The sequence below is a fragment of the Daphnia magna genome, linkage group LG5 (assembly GCF_020631705.1).
Source record: "Daphnia magna isolate NIES linkage group LG5, ASM2063170v1.1, whole genome shotgun sequence".
Lineage (NCBI taxonomy): Eukaryota > Metazoa > Arthropoda > Branchiopoda > Diplostraca > Daphniidae > Daphnia > Daphnia magna.
In genome coordinates, this window is record NC_059186.1 from 9,349,361 (window position 1) to 9,361,571 (window position 12,211).

The 12,211-nt window shown below is 39.6% G+C and overlaps 4 protein-coding genes across 8 annotated transcripts; 2 read left to right on the forward strand and 2 right to left on the reverse strand.

Annotated features, from left to right (window-relative positions):
- The first annotated feature begins 18 nt into the window (after positions 1 to 18).
- LOC116923150 (sentrin-specific protease) lies at positions 19 to 7,060 on the forward strand. 3 transcript variants are annotated; one of them, XM_032929622.2, is made up of 8 exons: positions 19 to 161; positions 240 to 539; positions 4,627 to 4,855; positions 4,923 to 5,317; positions 5,375 to 5,477; positions 5,547 to 5,658; positions 5,712 to 6,295; positions 6,362 to 7,060. In XM_032929622.2, exons 2-8 carry the CDS (start codon positions 490 to 492, stop codon positions 6,887 to 6,889), a joined length of 2,001 nt encoding a protein of 666 aa, XP_032785513.2. In that variant the 5' UTR covers positions 19 to 161; positions 240 to 489; the 3' UTR covers positions 6,890 to 7,060. The 3 variants fall into 3 exon arrangements, with proteins under 3 accessions (XP_032785513.2, XP_032785514.2, XP_032785512.2); XM_032929623.2 differs by having other exon boundaries at positions 4,728 to 4,855; XM_032929621.2 differs by lacking the exons at positions 19 to 161; positions 240 to 539 and adding an exon at positions 4,059 to 4,552.
- LOC116923152 (sodium/potassium-transporting ATPase subunit beta) lies at positions 644 to 3,688 on the reverse strand. Of its 2 annotated transcripts, none has more exons than XM_045173623.1 (7): positions 3,531 to 3,688; positions 3,259 to 3,414; positions 2,276 to 2,416; positions 1,932 to 2,051; positions 1,575 to 1,861; positions 1,343 to 1,511; positions 644 to 1,261 (listed from the first exon to the last, which is right to left on the reverse strand). In XM_045173623.1, exons 2-7 carry the CDS (start codon positions 3,386 to 3,388, stop codon positions 1,158 to 1,160), a joined length of 951 nt encoding a protein of 316 aa, XP_045029558.1. In that variant the 5' UTR covers positions 3,389 to 3,414; positions 3,531 to 3,688; the 3' UTR covers positions 644 to 1,157. The 2 variants fall into 2 exon arrangements, with proteins under 2 accessions (XP_045029558.1, XP_045029559.1); XM_045173624.1 differs by having other exon boundaries at positions 3,259 to 3,411; positions 3,531 to 3,678.
- A 141-nt stretch (positions 7,061 to 7,201) lies between the features above and the next one.
- LOC116923153 (speckle-type POZ protein B) lies at positions 7,202 to 8,931 on the forward strand. Its single transcript, XM_032929628.2, has 4 exons — positions 7,202 to 7,725; positions 7,788 to 8,032; positions 8,094 to 8,671; positions 8,750 to 8,931. The coding sequence occupies exons 1-4, from the start codon at positions 7,652 to 7,654 to the stop codon at positions 8,903 to 8,905; spliced, it is 1,053 nt and encodes a 350-aa protein (XP_032785519.2). The 5' UTR covers positions 7,202 to 7,651; the 3' UTR covers positions 8,906 to 8,931.
- A 104-nt stretch (positions 8,932 to 9,035) lies between these two features.
- On the reverse strand, positions 9,036 to 12,155 carry LOC116923149 (elongation factor G, mitochondrial). Of its 2 annotated transcripts, none has more exons than XM_045173622.1 (10): positions 11,941 to 12,155; positions 11,365 to 11,861; positions 11,195 to 11,311; positions 11,022 to 11,140; positions 10,804 to 10,956; positions 10,567 to 10,725; positions 10,182 to 10,498; positions 9,859 to 10,113; positions 9,591 to 9,800; positions 9,036 to 9,528 (listed from the first exon to the last, which is right to left on the reverse strand). In XM_045173622.1, the coding sequence occupies exons 1-10, from the start codon at positions 12,010 to 12,012 to the stop codon at positions 9,181 to 9,183; spliced, it is 2,247 nt and encodes a 748-aa protein (XP_045029557.1). In that variant the 5' UTR covers positions 12,013 to 12,155; the 3' UTR covers positions 9,036 to 9,180. The 2 variants fall into 2 exon arrangements, with proteins under 2 accessions (XP_045029557.1, XP_032785511.2); XM_032929620.2 differs by having other exon boundaries at positions 11,926 to 12,155.
- Positions 12,156 to 12,211: the final 56 nt, after the last annotated feature.

The window sequence follows — 12,211 nt, forward strand, 5'->3', positions numbered from 1 at the left end:
CTTTTGAATTCCCATAGAGGCACTGGTGGTGATAGGAGTAAATACCTTCTCAACGCGTTAGTATTGCATATGCATCTGTAGTAGTTGTTTGTTTTGATCTTTTTATGGGCACATCATTTAGGCCTGAATTTCCTGAAATAGTGCCTACAAATTATAAACATGTAAGTAATGTAATACCACAAAATTCCCTTCCAATCCCTTAATAATGTATATTATTATTATTTTTTTTTATTGTTTAGTTATGTCTTCTGTCAAACGGGAAACAGACGACAACGATGTCAGAAACTCACTAGAAACCTTACATGGTTCGACGTGTACGACAGTGGACTTAAACGAGTTTGTTTCGTGTCTTGCAAAGCTGCTTTCACATCGATCGTAACACAGTGAAATACTACTTTCCACCCCAAGGCGCGTCCTACTAATCCAATTTCATGGAATTACGTTTTCGTTTCTTTTGCCTATTTTGACGAACTGGTCTGACAGTGGGAAATGTGGGCTCTCTTCGCTGGTCGTCGACGCAGTACTTTAACCAATATATGGTAAGGTTTCTTTAAAATAACGGACTAATCAATTGTGCCCATATTTTTGGCGACACGTAACACTACAGTTTAATTATGGGGTAGCAATGAATGTAAGGTGAATGTTTTTTCAGGAATGGATCAGTTAATTTTATTGCAGAACAAGTCCAAGAGAGTTGGAATGATACATTTTAGTAAGACAGAAAGAGCTGAAAACTGCTGAAACCTTCAGTCTTTTGATATTACAGATCCAAAGGAGATTCTTATGATGTTTCAAAAGGGACCTGAAATACTATTTTCTTTTTTTTTTTCTGGCAAGCTGCAATTTCCAACATCTGGAATAACTATACAAAAGAGATTTTTTTTTCTTTGAAATTTAAAGATTCAAAGGGTAAATATGGCCGAAATAGCCGGCAAAGGAGGGATGTGGATGGCTACAGTTTGAACACCAATAATTTTTACCAGCTACAAATATCTACTTACCTTCTCTTTCAACTTAAAACCATGTCAACCATAATTAGTTAAAATAGTTCACCATTAAAGAATGTGAAAATAATGTGGCAATGATGGGAGATTCATAGCAAATTACTAATTTGCACTTATCATTAATATGTTCCTATGTAACACCACAATGTTATTCTAATCCATCAAGAGCTCAAAGTGCACCGAGCCCAGACGGCGTTGGCGGTCGTGGATGATGTTCTTGGCCCAGACTTTGCATTCGATGTTGATTAGAACACCAGCTATAAGTAGGAAACAAAATGTGATTAAAGCCGATGACCAAAACGAAAGAGTATGTATAAGCCGGTATGGAAAAGCTATACCTTCGGGTTTTTGAAACTGAAGGGCGACGATTGGGCTAAGGTAGCCTGGAACATTCTTGTAAGGGAAATAGTAGGCAGGGAATCCACGGAATGGAGTGTACGTTACGTTTCCAATATGCTCGCGATCAGCAGAGTTCTCGCCATCACACGAGACCCAAATCATTTTCAACTAAAACAACCCAAATCGATAAGTAAGTTTCAAACGCGTTCATTTGTCCATGTTATAACCTACTTGTTCTTTATTCTCATTTGCTTTCGTCTTGATGTATTCCTTCAGCTCAGTAGGCATATTGGCAGGCAAATCGTTGGGATCGTCATATGGTTCGGGTGACCAGCCAAAGATGCGGTTGAGCTTGAGGACGATGCATGGACGTCCACGTTCATAACCAAAGAGCTCCTCCTTGGTGCATTGGGTGCCCAACAATTTGATATCAAAGTTGCATACCTTTCCCTCAGCTGGCCACTTGTCAAAGCTGCAGCTCGTGAAGTACTCACCACTGCTGGCCACGGTATCGTAAGCTATTGACCAAATCGAAACAAACTATTGTTAAATAAAGTGTTAGGCGGGACGTTTAAGGGAATGACTTACGATAAAGAAATTTCTCAAGTTCGGAGGTCCAGTGTTTCCAGTTTCCGGCCGTTCCATGTTTAAAGTGAATCAATGTGCTTTCCACGTTCGCAGATGAGGGCATGGGACGGAATCCGAGTCCTTTTTATTAAAGAGGTCGAGAGAAGAATAATCATATTAGTTTAGCACCGAAAGCAACCAGCCATGGGTCACGTCTCGTTCACGCATTGTAAAACGATAGTCTCGAATCAACCGGATGGCTCCAGTTGCGGCTGTGATTGCTCAATATTCAAGACGCTCCATAGGACCGAAGCGTGGGAAAAGCATTTTCTCTTTTTACGCTAAACGATTTAACAATTTCATACCTGGATTAGTACCGATGAGTCCGTTGGCATTTTGCCACCTGGGTTGGTAAAGATCTAGCGTCTGGAAGAAGACCAAGAGCATTGCTGCAAAGAAAGCGGCGAGGAAGGCGTAGAGGACGACGTAGAACAAGAAAATTTTGGCTATATTCGAATTAGGAAGAAAAATATTATAATAATTTTATGGTTTCAACGTAGAATTTTAAGATTCAACTAACGTAAAAAACTTGATTTCCATTAGAACGTGCTGTAGCATAGCTTCCATCAATTACATTTCACATTGTTCCCTTTTCCGTCGTCGTCTTATCCCAGTCTGGCAGCCATATCAATTTTAGCTAGCGAAGAAGGATATCACTAACTCTTCTACTTCTGTCTATTTATTTATTTTTTAAATTACATTTCACGAAGATACATTTTTCTGCCTATATAAGAACCAAATGGGTCATGGACTTCTAGCGGTTCATGTGCGATGACCGTCTACAGCACAAGGACTATGCCATTGGGCGAAACTTTCTTTTCCAGTTGGAACTGGTTTGATCTCGTTTTAACTATGCGATTCATGACAGGAAAATAGAGGGCTGCTTCAAGGCGTGCTTTTGGTAGTAGCAATATTTCGCCGAATTAAACTTTACATAATAAATCCATATAGTTATTGTAAACATATTGACGACGTTGCTATGGCAACCAAAAAGAGAAAGAGAGAAAAAAGGAAAAAAAAAAAAAAGATATTGGCGTTGCTTTTTTCCCAAATGGAGAGAACTCTACGAAGTTTTTCTCGACATGCACACGTCCCCCGACGACAAAGGTATTGATTTTACTGCAGGTCCTTGTCAAACCGCCCCCTTCGTCTCTTGCTTGTGTATGTCTGCAACTTCGATCGAAAGTCGTCAGCCATTGTGTTTGGCCTTCACACTATTGCTTGTATGACTATTGCTTTATGACGCTTTCTGAAGCCACTATCAATAATAGAATTAGGATTAGTTTACCCCAGCTGCTGGCGCTGCGACCGAGGAATTCACTTGTCTCTCCATTCCAGAGAAAAACCTTAAAATTTTCCCAGCCGGAGCGTTTGGGTGGAGCGACCGCGAAGTAGTCTTCACTTTTCTTCTCAGTCATTGTTGTTTCTGCTGTGAATTTTTCTTCTAAATGAGAACAGAATGAAAAAGACAACAAAACACACAAGATGAGCACTTTGGATTCTCGCGCGCACCTCAAAAAGCTTGTCTGTGAAGAGATATTTGTAATCAGAGAAACTTACAGGGCCGAAACGAGGAAAACAACCTGCTCCCAACTGACCACGCCACCGTCTCGCTGGAGAGTGGAGACTAGAATTGGGAAAGAGGGAGAAGGAGAGAGTGCTCGTGTATGTTAGAGCAAAGCAATATGACGCTTGAGGGCGCATCGCTTCTTCTCTACCTTTTGGGTTTTATAGTGGGGAGCTTGGGTTTTCTTCGGGTTTTTTTATTTTTTATTTTTGGGTATGGCCTGTTAAGCATTTTTTACCAGTTTGTTACTGCTCATCACTAGTTTTTGAGTTTCCATTCTTTTGCAATCGGAGGGAAACGCCCAATTTGGAATTCTTCTGCTTACGCTGTATAAGCAGCGCCTCCTTGCGGAACTGTCTAAAACCTTCTGCGACTGATGGCGGTAATTTTTTTTTGGCCCGTTAACCTTACAGATTGCCTAAAAGAGTAAAATATTGCACCACTGCAGTGATTTAAAAGATTAGCACTATGCAATCATGTTGGCCACTTTTTTTTTGTTTATTCAGAAACGCAGTTTACTGGAGAATTTAGTTTACTAGATTTACAAGCTTCTGCTTAGAATGTTGCTGACTTGCTGTGTTGTAATGTTCGTATGAATCGAGTTTTTGTTTTGTTTTTTCTGGTTTTTGAGCAGCTTTTAAAGCGTACACGGTAGAAGGAAAGTACTCACTAGTCAGTAACTACTCAGTAACAAACTTAGTTTTTACAAATCACAATTATGTCTTTTGGATATTGCTGTTTAGAAATCTTTGAAGATTTAATAGCCACCTGGCGGTTAAACTGACAAACATCCTGTGTTCAGTTTCGTCTGCGTTTATAAACTGAAACAACGCGCAGCGTCGAGTAGGAGTGTCGTTAGGGATTGAATCGCTTGTTTATAAATTGACAACATTGATTGTACTTAGGGTTGAAATATTTCAAAAGAAACCCAAATGTTGGGAAAATTCAAAAATTTTTTTTCCAACTGGTTCAGCTCTGGTAATCAGACTCAGGGTTTAAAGCGGGAAAGGGAATTGTAAGTTTATACAGCCGTCGGTTTTTAGAAAAACTCTTGAGTACTTTCTAAATTGAGCCTTTTTTTTTAAACAGTACACCTGATGAACAGTCTCCTGATTTAGCAGTACCTCCATTAAGTCATGCCCCAGATGCAAAGAAACTTAAACTAATGGCAAATATTCCACATGACACAGAGAACCACATCCAGAGCATGGCATTTACAAAGCAACACTCCAAGCAAGACCTTGAAACCAAATCATGGAACCAGTTCTTTAAAGGTTCTACCTTACAGACATCAACCCCAGTTGGCAGCCCTATTCCAGTATGTTTTTAAAATTTTGTGTTTTGTGTTAAATTTTTTTTTGAAAAATTAATATTTAAATTTATAGGGAGAAGCTAATTTCTTGAAAGAAATTGATGTTGGTAATACCCAGAAAAAAAAAGACGATGTTAAGCCTCCTTCAAGAAAAAATAAGGTTGAACTAAACCAACCAATCTCGAGCACTGAGCCTGTTGAAGGTAGTTCAAGTTTAAGCCAGCTAGAGAGACTCATGGCTGACAGATTGGGTAGTACAGTTCTTGGTGTGAAACCAAAAACTAATTCTTTCCAGAAAGTAGAATCTATGTCGTCATTTACAGTCGCTCCGCTTCCAAACAATTTTCCTGTATCTACTAAGAAAAATGAGTTCTCACGAAGCAATAATTCAAAAATATCATTTCATCAACCAACTCAAGATTTGAGGAAGCGCATTTCCAATGGATGTGTTCAGAAAACCAACTACAGGTAAATTAAGTTTTACTGTTTATTTGAGTGTATAAGTATTCAACTTTATACCACCAGGCCAATGTTGCAAAAGCTTTATGGATCTCCAAAACGACAGAAATCTAAGTCCCTTAAAACTTCTTTACTGAGCAATCACTCACAACCATTAGCAATTCAGAATGTAAGCCTCTCCTAAATAATATAGTTTAAAAAATAATAATAACGCAATTTCTTTTAAATGTTGAAACAGTGCGTTCGGATGGATGAGAAGTTGTCATACAAAGCCCTTCTTAGTCAGTTTACGACTAGATCACCATTTGCCAAATTGTCATCTTCCTCAACATCGTTTTCCTCAATATCAAGTAAAACTGTCGTTTTAACGCTAATCGGACATAAAGTTAAAGATATTTTACAGATTTTCACAGTTCTTCGGCCATCCTACAAGAAAAGATTGATAGCAAAGAAGCGAAATCAATTCAAGAGCAGCTTAAGACATCGGGTGTCGTCATTGATTTGGCCAACGAATCAAATTCCTTCAGTAAAACTACTAATATTTTACCATCTTCCCCGTCTCCCGTGAAAGCCATTACTGTTCGAATCAATTCATTGGAAGAAGCTCTCGCACAGTCTCCACAGTACGATTGTCGATTCATCTCCGATATCAAGTCACGATATAGCAAAAAGGAGCGTGATCGGCAACGATTGCGAGATGAAGAAGCGATACGTTCAAAGGTATTGGCCGAAAATCGCGAAGAATGGGAAAAAGATTTGGAGCAGAGAGTTCGGAAACAGTTAGAAATCGCCATTAGACCTGTTATTGAAGAAGCTGAAGTAGAAGAAATAGTATCATTACCTGTCATCTCGAATGATATGCAAGTAGTCATTGACAGAGCTTGGAATGGCCATTCAGACGGTGAAGTATTATGCGACGCTTTCAGTCTTACTATTACTCGCCGGGATGTCAAAACCCTATCTGGATTAAATTGGCTCAATGATCAGGTAAGTTGAGTTAGTTTGCTGTTTGCTTCATCCTCTTGGTTAACTAAGTGTTTCTGTTTCCAATAGGTGATCAACTTTTATCTAACCCTCATCATGGAGCGCGGTAATTCTGGTGCTTGGCCTAAAGCGTATGCATTTAACACCTTTTTTTATCCGAAACTGATGAGCTCGGGTCATTTGGGGCTGAAGCGATGGACCAGAAAAGTAGACCTCTTTGAGCAGGATATCGTTCTAATCCCTGTCCATCTAGGACTCCATTGGTGTCTTGCGACCGTTTGTCCAAAGGAGCAGGCCATCCGGTATTACGATAGTATGGGTGGGCAGAATTTGGATTGTCTTAATGGACTGAAGCGATACATGGAGGCGGAGAGCATTGACAAAAAGAAAACTACCCTTGATACGACTAATTGGAAACTGGAGTGTGTGGAGAATATTCCACAGCAAATGAACGGTTCTGACTGCGGCATGTTCACTTGCAAATATGCGGAATACTTATCACGTAAGGCAAAAATTACATTCGCACAAAAAGATATGCCCTATTTTCGGAAGAGAATGGTATACGAAATTATCACCCAAAAATTAATCAATCCCTAAACACCTGTTATATCGTCTTAAAATCCCCCATTTCTTGAGGAGATGGATTTCCTTAAGCTTTCTATCTATTTAAATTTGCTATAGACACTGTCTTTTGTGCCTGATGTTTTGTCTTTGGACTGGAAGAACAACCCTGTTGATGCAGAATAAATTTAATGCTTTTTTTTTTCAGTGGCTTTTGTTTAGGCAGTTTTTGAGCACTCCAGATATGGTGTAAGCCCTAATTTACCGAGCAACTCAGGGGTTTGGGGGAAGGGTTAGTATTCAAAGTTATGTTACCTACACCTCTCAATTGTTGAAGATGCCACCTGTAGTGCTCTAGGCGTCTTTCTGTGATTGGATGTTGTTATGTACATCATGCGTCTTCTTTTTTGTTCTAAAAATCGATTTAACTGTACACGTTTTCATGCATAGTAGTTTCCAGTCTTTCGAATACCGTCGAGTGGTAATGTTGGACAACGTCTGCGTCTAGTGAGCATTAGTTGGATATCAACACGTGTTCCTCTTTTGTCAGGATTATTCAATTCATTTAAGGAATTCTCTCCGTCCCCCTCACTGGACTCGACAACCATTTGAAATTTCATTTTGTTGATGGACTTAAGTTCTTTCTAGTGCTCGAAACGTTGACAGCCAACTGCATTTAGCTTTTTTGGTGCAATCTTTTGCAATTAACGAGTAGTGAAAATTTTGGTATAAGGTAAGATTGTGAATTGTGCTGTATCATTTGGTTTTCAATTTGTCATATCTCTGAGCGCTATAACCATGAGCGTCGAAGAAAATCTAGCTGATATTTTTAGCATCACACGTGCTGTTCATTATCACGTCATTCATACCTGGTGAGTAATAAACACGTTGTTGAGTGACTATGTCTTAAATGTCAAATTTCAAATGTTTTTAGGCGAATAGAGAGTTACGAACAATATTTCTCTTCAGCGAAATGCCACTTGACGTCAATCCATTCCAGCGTCTTTGGCCACGAAGACGATCCTGGCACAAAGTGGACGCTTCAATTGTTTCCAAAAGGAGACAAAGAAGCTAGTACTAATGGCAATCCAGGATCTGAGACTCTTTCCTTCTTCATAAATCTGGACAAGTCCTCGGACGTGCTTGAACTCCCTGCTAAATATTCTGTCGCCATCATTGGTAATTTCTCAAGAACATTACAGTTATTTTTCTTAATCGTAAAAACTTACTCATTACTAAGGTGATGACAGGTGCGCTCAGAAAGTAACAGGGGATAATACCTTCAAACGGGGAAGTGGTTGGGGACGATCCAAATTCATGAAGATGGAGGATCTGCTTAAAGACAAAGACATTTTCTTAGTTAATGATGCCATGACCATTCGCTGCACTGTTCAGTACACCAAGCATGTGACGTGCCAGGAACGTCGAAAAAAACGAAGAAACAGTAGCAGCAGCGCTTCGACCGAGCCGTCCAAAATCCTCAACACAGACAACCTTCCTCCTGACAGTCCGGAATCATCTCAGCAAGTAGCACAATCGATTTCCTGGCACGATGTGACTTTCGTCATTTCTGGCTCTTATGTAAGAGCACACAAATGGATTGTGGCTGCTGGCAGTCCACTACTTGCCCAGCTGGTCGGTGGATGTGAGTCGGTAATAAAAGTAGAAGGTGTTGACCCTGATAGCTTCACCCAAATGATCCGCTTCATCTATACTGGCGATTGTGACATAGCTAACGGCGGTTACAAGTTGATGTCTGTCGCCAACAAGTATAAGCTTCAATCTCTGTTTATCAAATGTGAAGAACATTTTGTTTCAGTAAGTAGCGCAATAGTTTTTTTTTTATATATACAGTACTTTGTTGTTGTTTTCTAACTGTACTCTTTTACACCTTAGATACTGGATAAGTCCAGTTGCTTTATGATGTATAGCCTTGCCGACATGTACTGCTCTCCGCGTTTGAAGAATGAAGCTCTGAAAGTGATTGAAAGTCTTGAATTTATCGGCGATAGTAACAAATTCTCCATGCGCGGAACAGTTGCTCTCGTGTAAAGGCAATACAACATGGCGAGTCACTATTTTTTTTATTATTATTTGCGATTGTGCACCACTCCAAGAACGGCCCTGGCGATTGATGTAAAACGCGCGTGAGAAGGTATCGTGATAGAAAGTTATTAATGAGTTATCGCTGTATGTCAACTGACAATACGTCAGCCAATTATATTACAAAATGTCACTAGCAGGAAATACCAGATCATTTTCAGGTGATACATGGTTGGTATTTTCATAGAATTATTTTAACTGGCACTAAGTTGGTTAACCTACTTTCAGTTCTTCTTCTTTTTCTTGCTATCCGAGACGACGCCAGTAGACTCTCGATATTTATTGATGATTTGATTTTGGATGTCTGGTAAAGCCGGGGAATAGCGTGAATATTCCATAGAAAATTCCCCTTTTCCTTGTGTTGATGACCGTATTTCAGTGGAATAACCGAACATGTCGTTAAGAGGTACCTCGGCATAAACGGTAAACCACCCATCATTGCCCTCTGTCCCCGTGATTATGCCATGGCGTTTATTTAACTGTCCGATGACCGTTCCTTGAAATTCTTCTGGTGCTGTGATCTCTACGCTCATAATTGGTTCGAGGATGTGCCAGAAACCGTTTTCGTAAACCTGGAAAGACACACATGCGGTTAAGTTACAGTGAAATAACCCTTGAAAAACGAACAGCTGACCTCTCTGACAGCGCCTTGAGCAGCCAAAATGAATGAGATTTCATTGGAATCGACTATGTGATGCGCACCATCACGAATGATAAATCGCACCCCTGCAATCTTATGTCCAGAGAGCAAGCCTTTATCTGTCATCATTCGGAATCCTTTTTCAATTGCGGGAATAAATGGCTTTGGTACGTTCGTGCCCACCGTCTCGTCAACAAACTCCACCTATGAGATACCAAGCAAAGTTAGTATCTCTTACTTGTATTTCGTTATAACGGTGTACTTTGGTGTTTTCTGAAGCAGGCAGAGGTTCCATTACTCCAATGACGCGTCCAAATTGACCAGAACCACCCGACTGTTTTTTATGTAAGAAATCAAACTCACAAGGAGCAAGAAGCGTTTCTCTAAAGGAAACTTTAGGCTTGCCCATAACCACCGGACAATTATATTCGCGTTCCATACGTTGTGCATAAATTTCCAAGTGGAGTTCACCCATGCCCGATGCGACAGTTTCTTTGTTGTCCGTGTCGTAGGCAACCTTAAAAAGCATGGAATTTGAATTTAGAAATCAAAGTTCAAAGCCTGGCAAGGTTGTTTGCACGTTACATGATACGTTGGATCTTCTTTGGTGAATCGGCCGACAGCTTTAGAGAAGTTGTCCATATCTTTAGTGTGTGCCGGGCGAATTGCCATAGAAATTACCGGTTCAGGGATATGAATGGATTCCAAAGCCAATTCTAATTTAGCGTCAGTGACAAAAGTATCTCCACTAGCGCAGTCAACTCCGAAAAGTGCACAAATATCCCCCGCATACACTTCGTTAACATCTTCCATTTCGTTTGAGTGCATTCGTACCAACCGAGCCACACGAATTTTTTTTCTAGTACGCGTGTTATATAAGTTATCGCCTTTTTTTAACATACCTATTGAAACATATGATTGTAAGTGGAAATCACGTACTTTAAAAACTAATAATGCATAAGTAATTTACCCTGATACACGCGTACGTACGTCAACTGACCAAAGCGCCCAGCTTCTAACTTGAAGGCCAGCCCAGCAAACGGACTAGCTGGCGTTCGAGCGGGATTTAATACGATTTTCTTACGTTCGCCACCTTCCTTTTCGATGTGGGCGTAGTTGACAACTTCTCCTGAAGAGTTTATGTTAATTTTTTATACCAGTTATTATTAAATGGTGAGGTAAACTAATAAAAAGACGAAAATCCTACCTGGATTGGGTAAATAGTTGATAATAGCGTCTAACAAAGGTTGAACACCCTTATTTTTTAGAGCGGTACCCAACAATACTGGGGTAAATTGTCTCTTGATGCACGAGCGACGAATAGCAGCCATTAAATCCAGTTCAGTAGGAACTTTCTCCTCTAGAAAACGTACGCAATATTTTTTAAATTACGATCGTTGCAAATACTTGGAAGAAACTTTATACCGAGAAATAGTTCGCCAAGAACATCGTCAACGTTTGAAACATGTTCAATCAATTCTTGACGCCGATCTTCACATTCCGTTCTCATTTCTTTTGGTATCTCTTCGTACCTTATGGTAGTTCTGTAAACAAAATGCTAGTGTACCTTTTCGACTTTGCCTGAAAAATAGATTTACCCCAGGTTTCCTTCAAAGTAGATGGCATGCTGATGGACTAAATCAATTACTCCTTTGCAGTCACTTTCCAATCCAATAGGAAGTTGCAGAAAAGAAGCATTGTGGTTTAACTTTGTCCTAAGTCAATAACAAAATTAACAGATGTAAAAGACTTCAGTCATTTAGCTAACCTTAGCTGGTTTAAAACTCTATAGGGATTGGATCCTGTACGATCTAATTTGTTGATAAATGCTAAGCATGGTACATTGTAGCGTTTCATTTGCCTGTTTACAGTTAATGTTTGACTTTGCACTCCACCTACAGCACAGAGAACAAGAACTGCTCCATCAAGTACCCTGAGAGCTCTTTCTACTTCAACTGTAAAATCAACGTGTCCAGGAGTGTCGATTATGTTGATATTATGATCTTTCCAGACAGTGTAGGTGGCAGCTGATTGAATTGTGATTCCTCTTTGTCTTTCTAACTCCATTGAATCCATAACTGCCCCTACACTGTCTTTACCCTTGACTTCATGCATTTCTTCAATTCGTCCTGTATAAAATAAGACACGCTCTGTCAATGTGGTCTTTCCAGAATCAATGTGAGCAGAAATTCCAATATTCCGAATTTTTTCCAGTTCCTTATGTTCTGAAAATTTCACTCCAGATGCGTAACACCGTAAAACGGTCTAGAGAATAAAAAGAAAAATTTAAGAATGTAATAAATAATGATAAACTGCAAAAAAAAATTACCTTTCGGTAACTTACTGAAGAGTGAGCGTATCGCATTGCACATTTGGTCGATCGTAAAAGGCATGTCGCAGTAACGCTAGAAAACATTTCAGATTTCAATTAATATTAATTCATCTAAAATCCAAAGCAGTTTTAAGTAATGGCTTTTCAAACAAATTTTTTACAAACGCCGGCAATGCACGTGAATTACTTAATGTTATTGCAAAATGGTGGTCTGCTAGCGGGAGCAATCTACACTACATCTAGCGGCAACGGTAAAAAGGTTTTTAATCCGATTGTCTCCGTG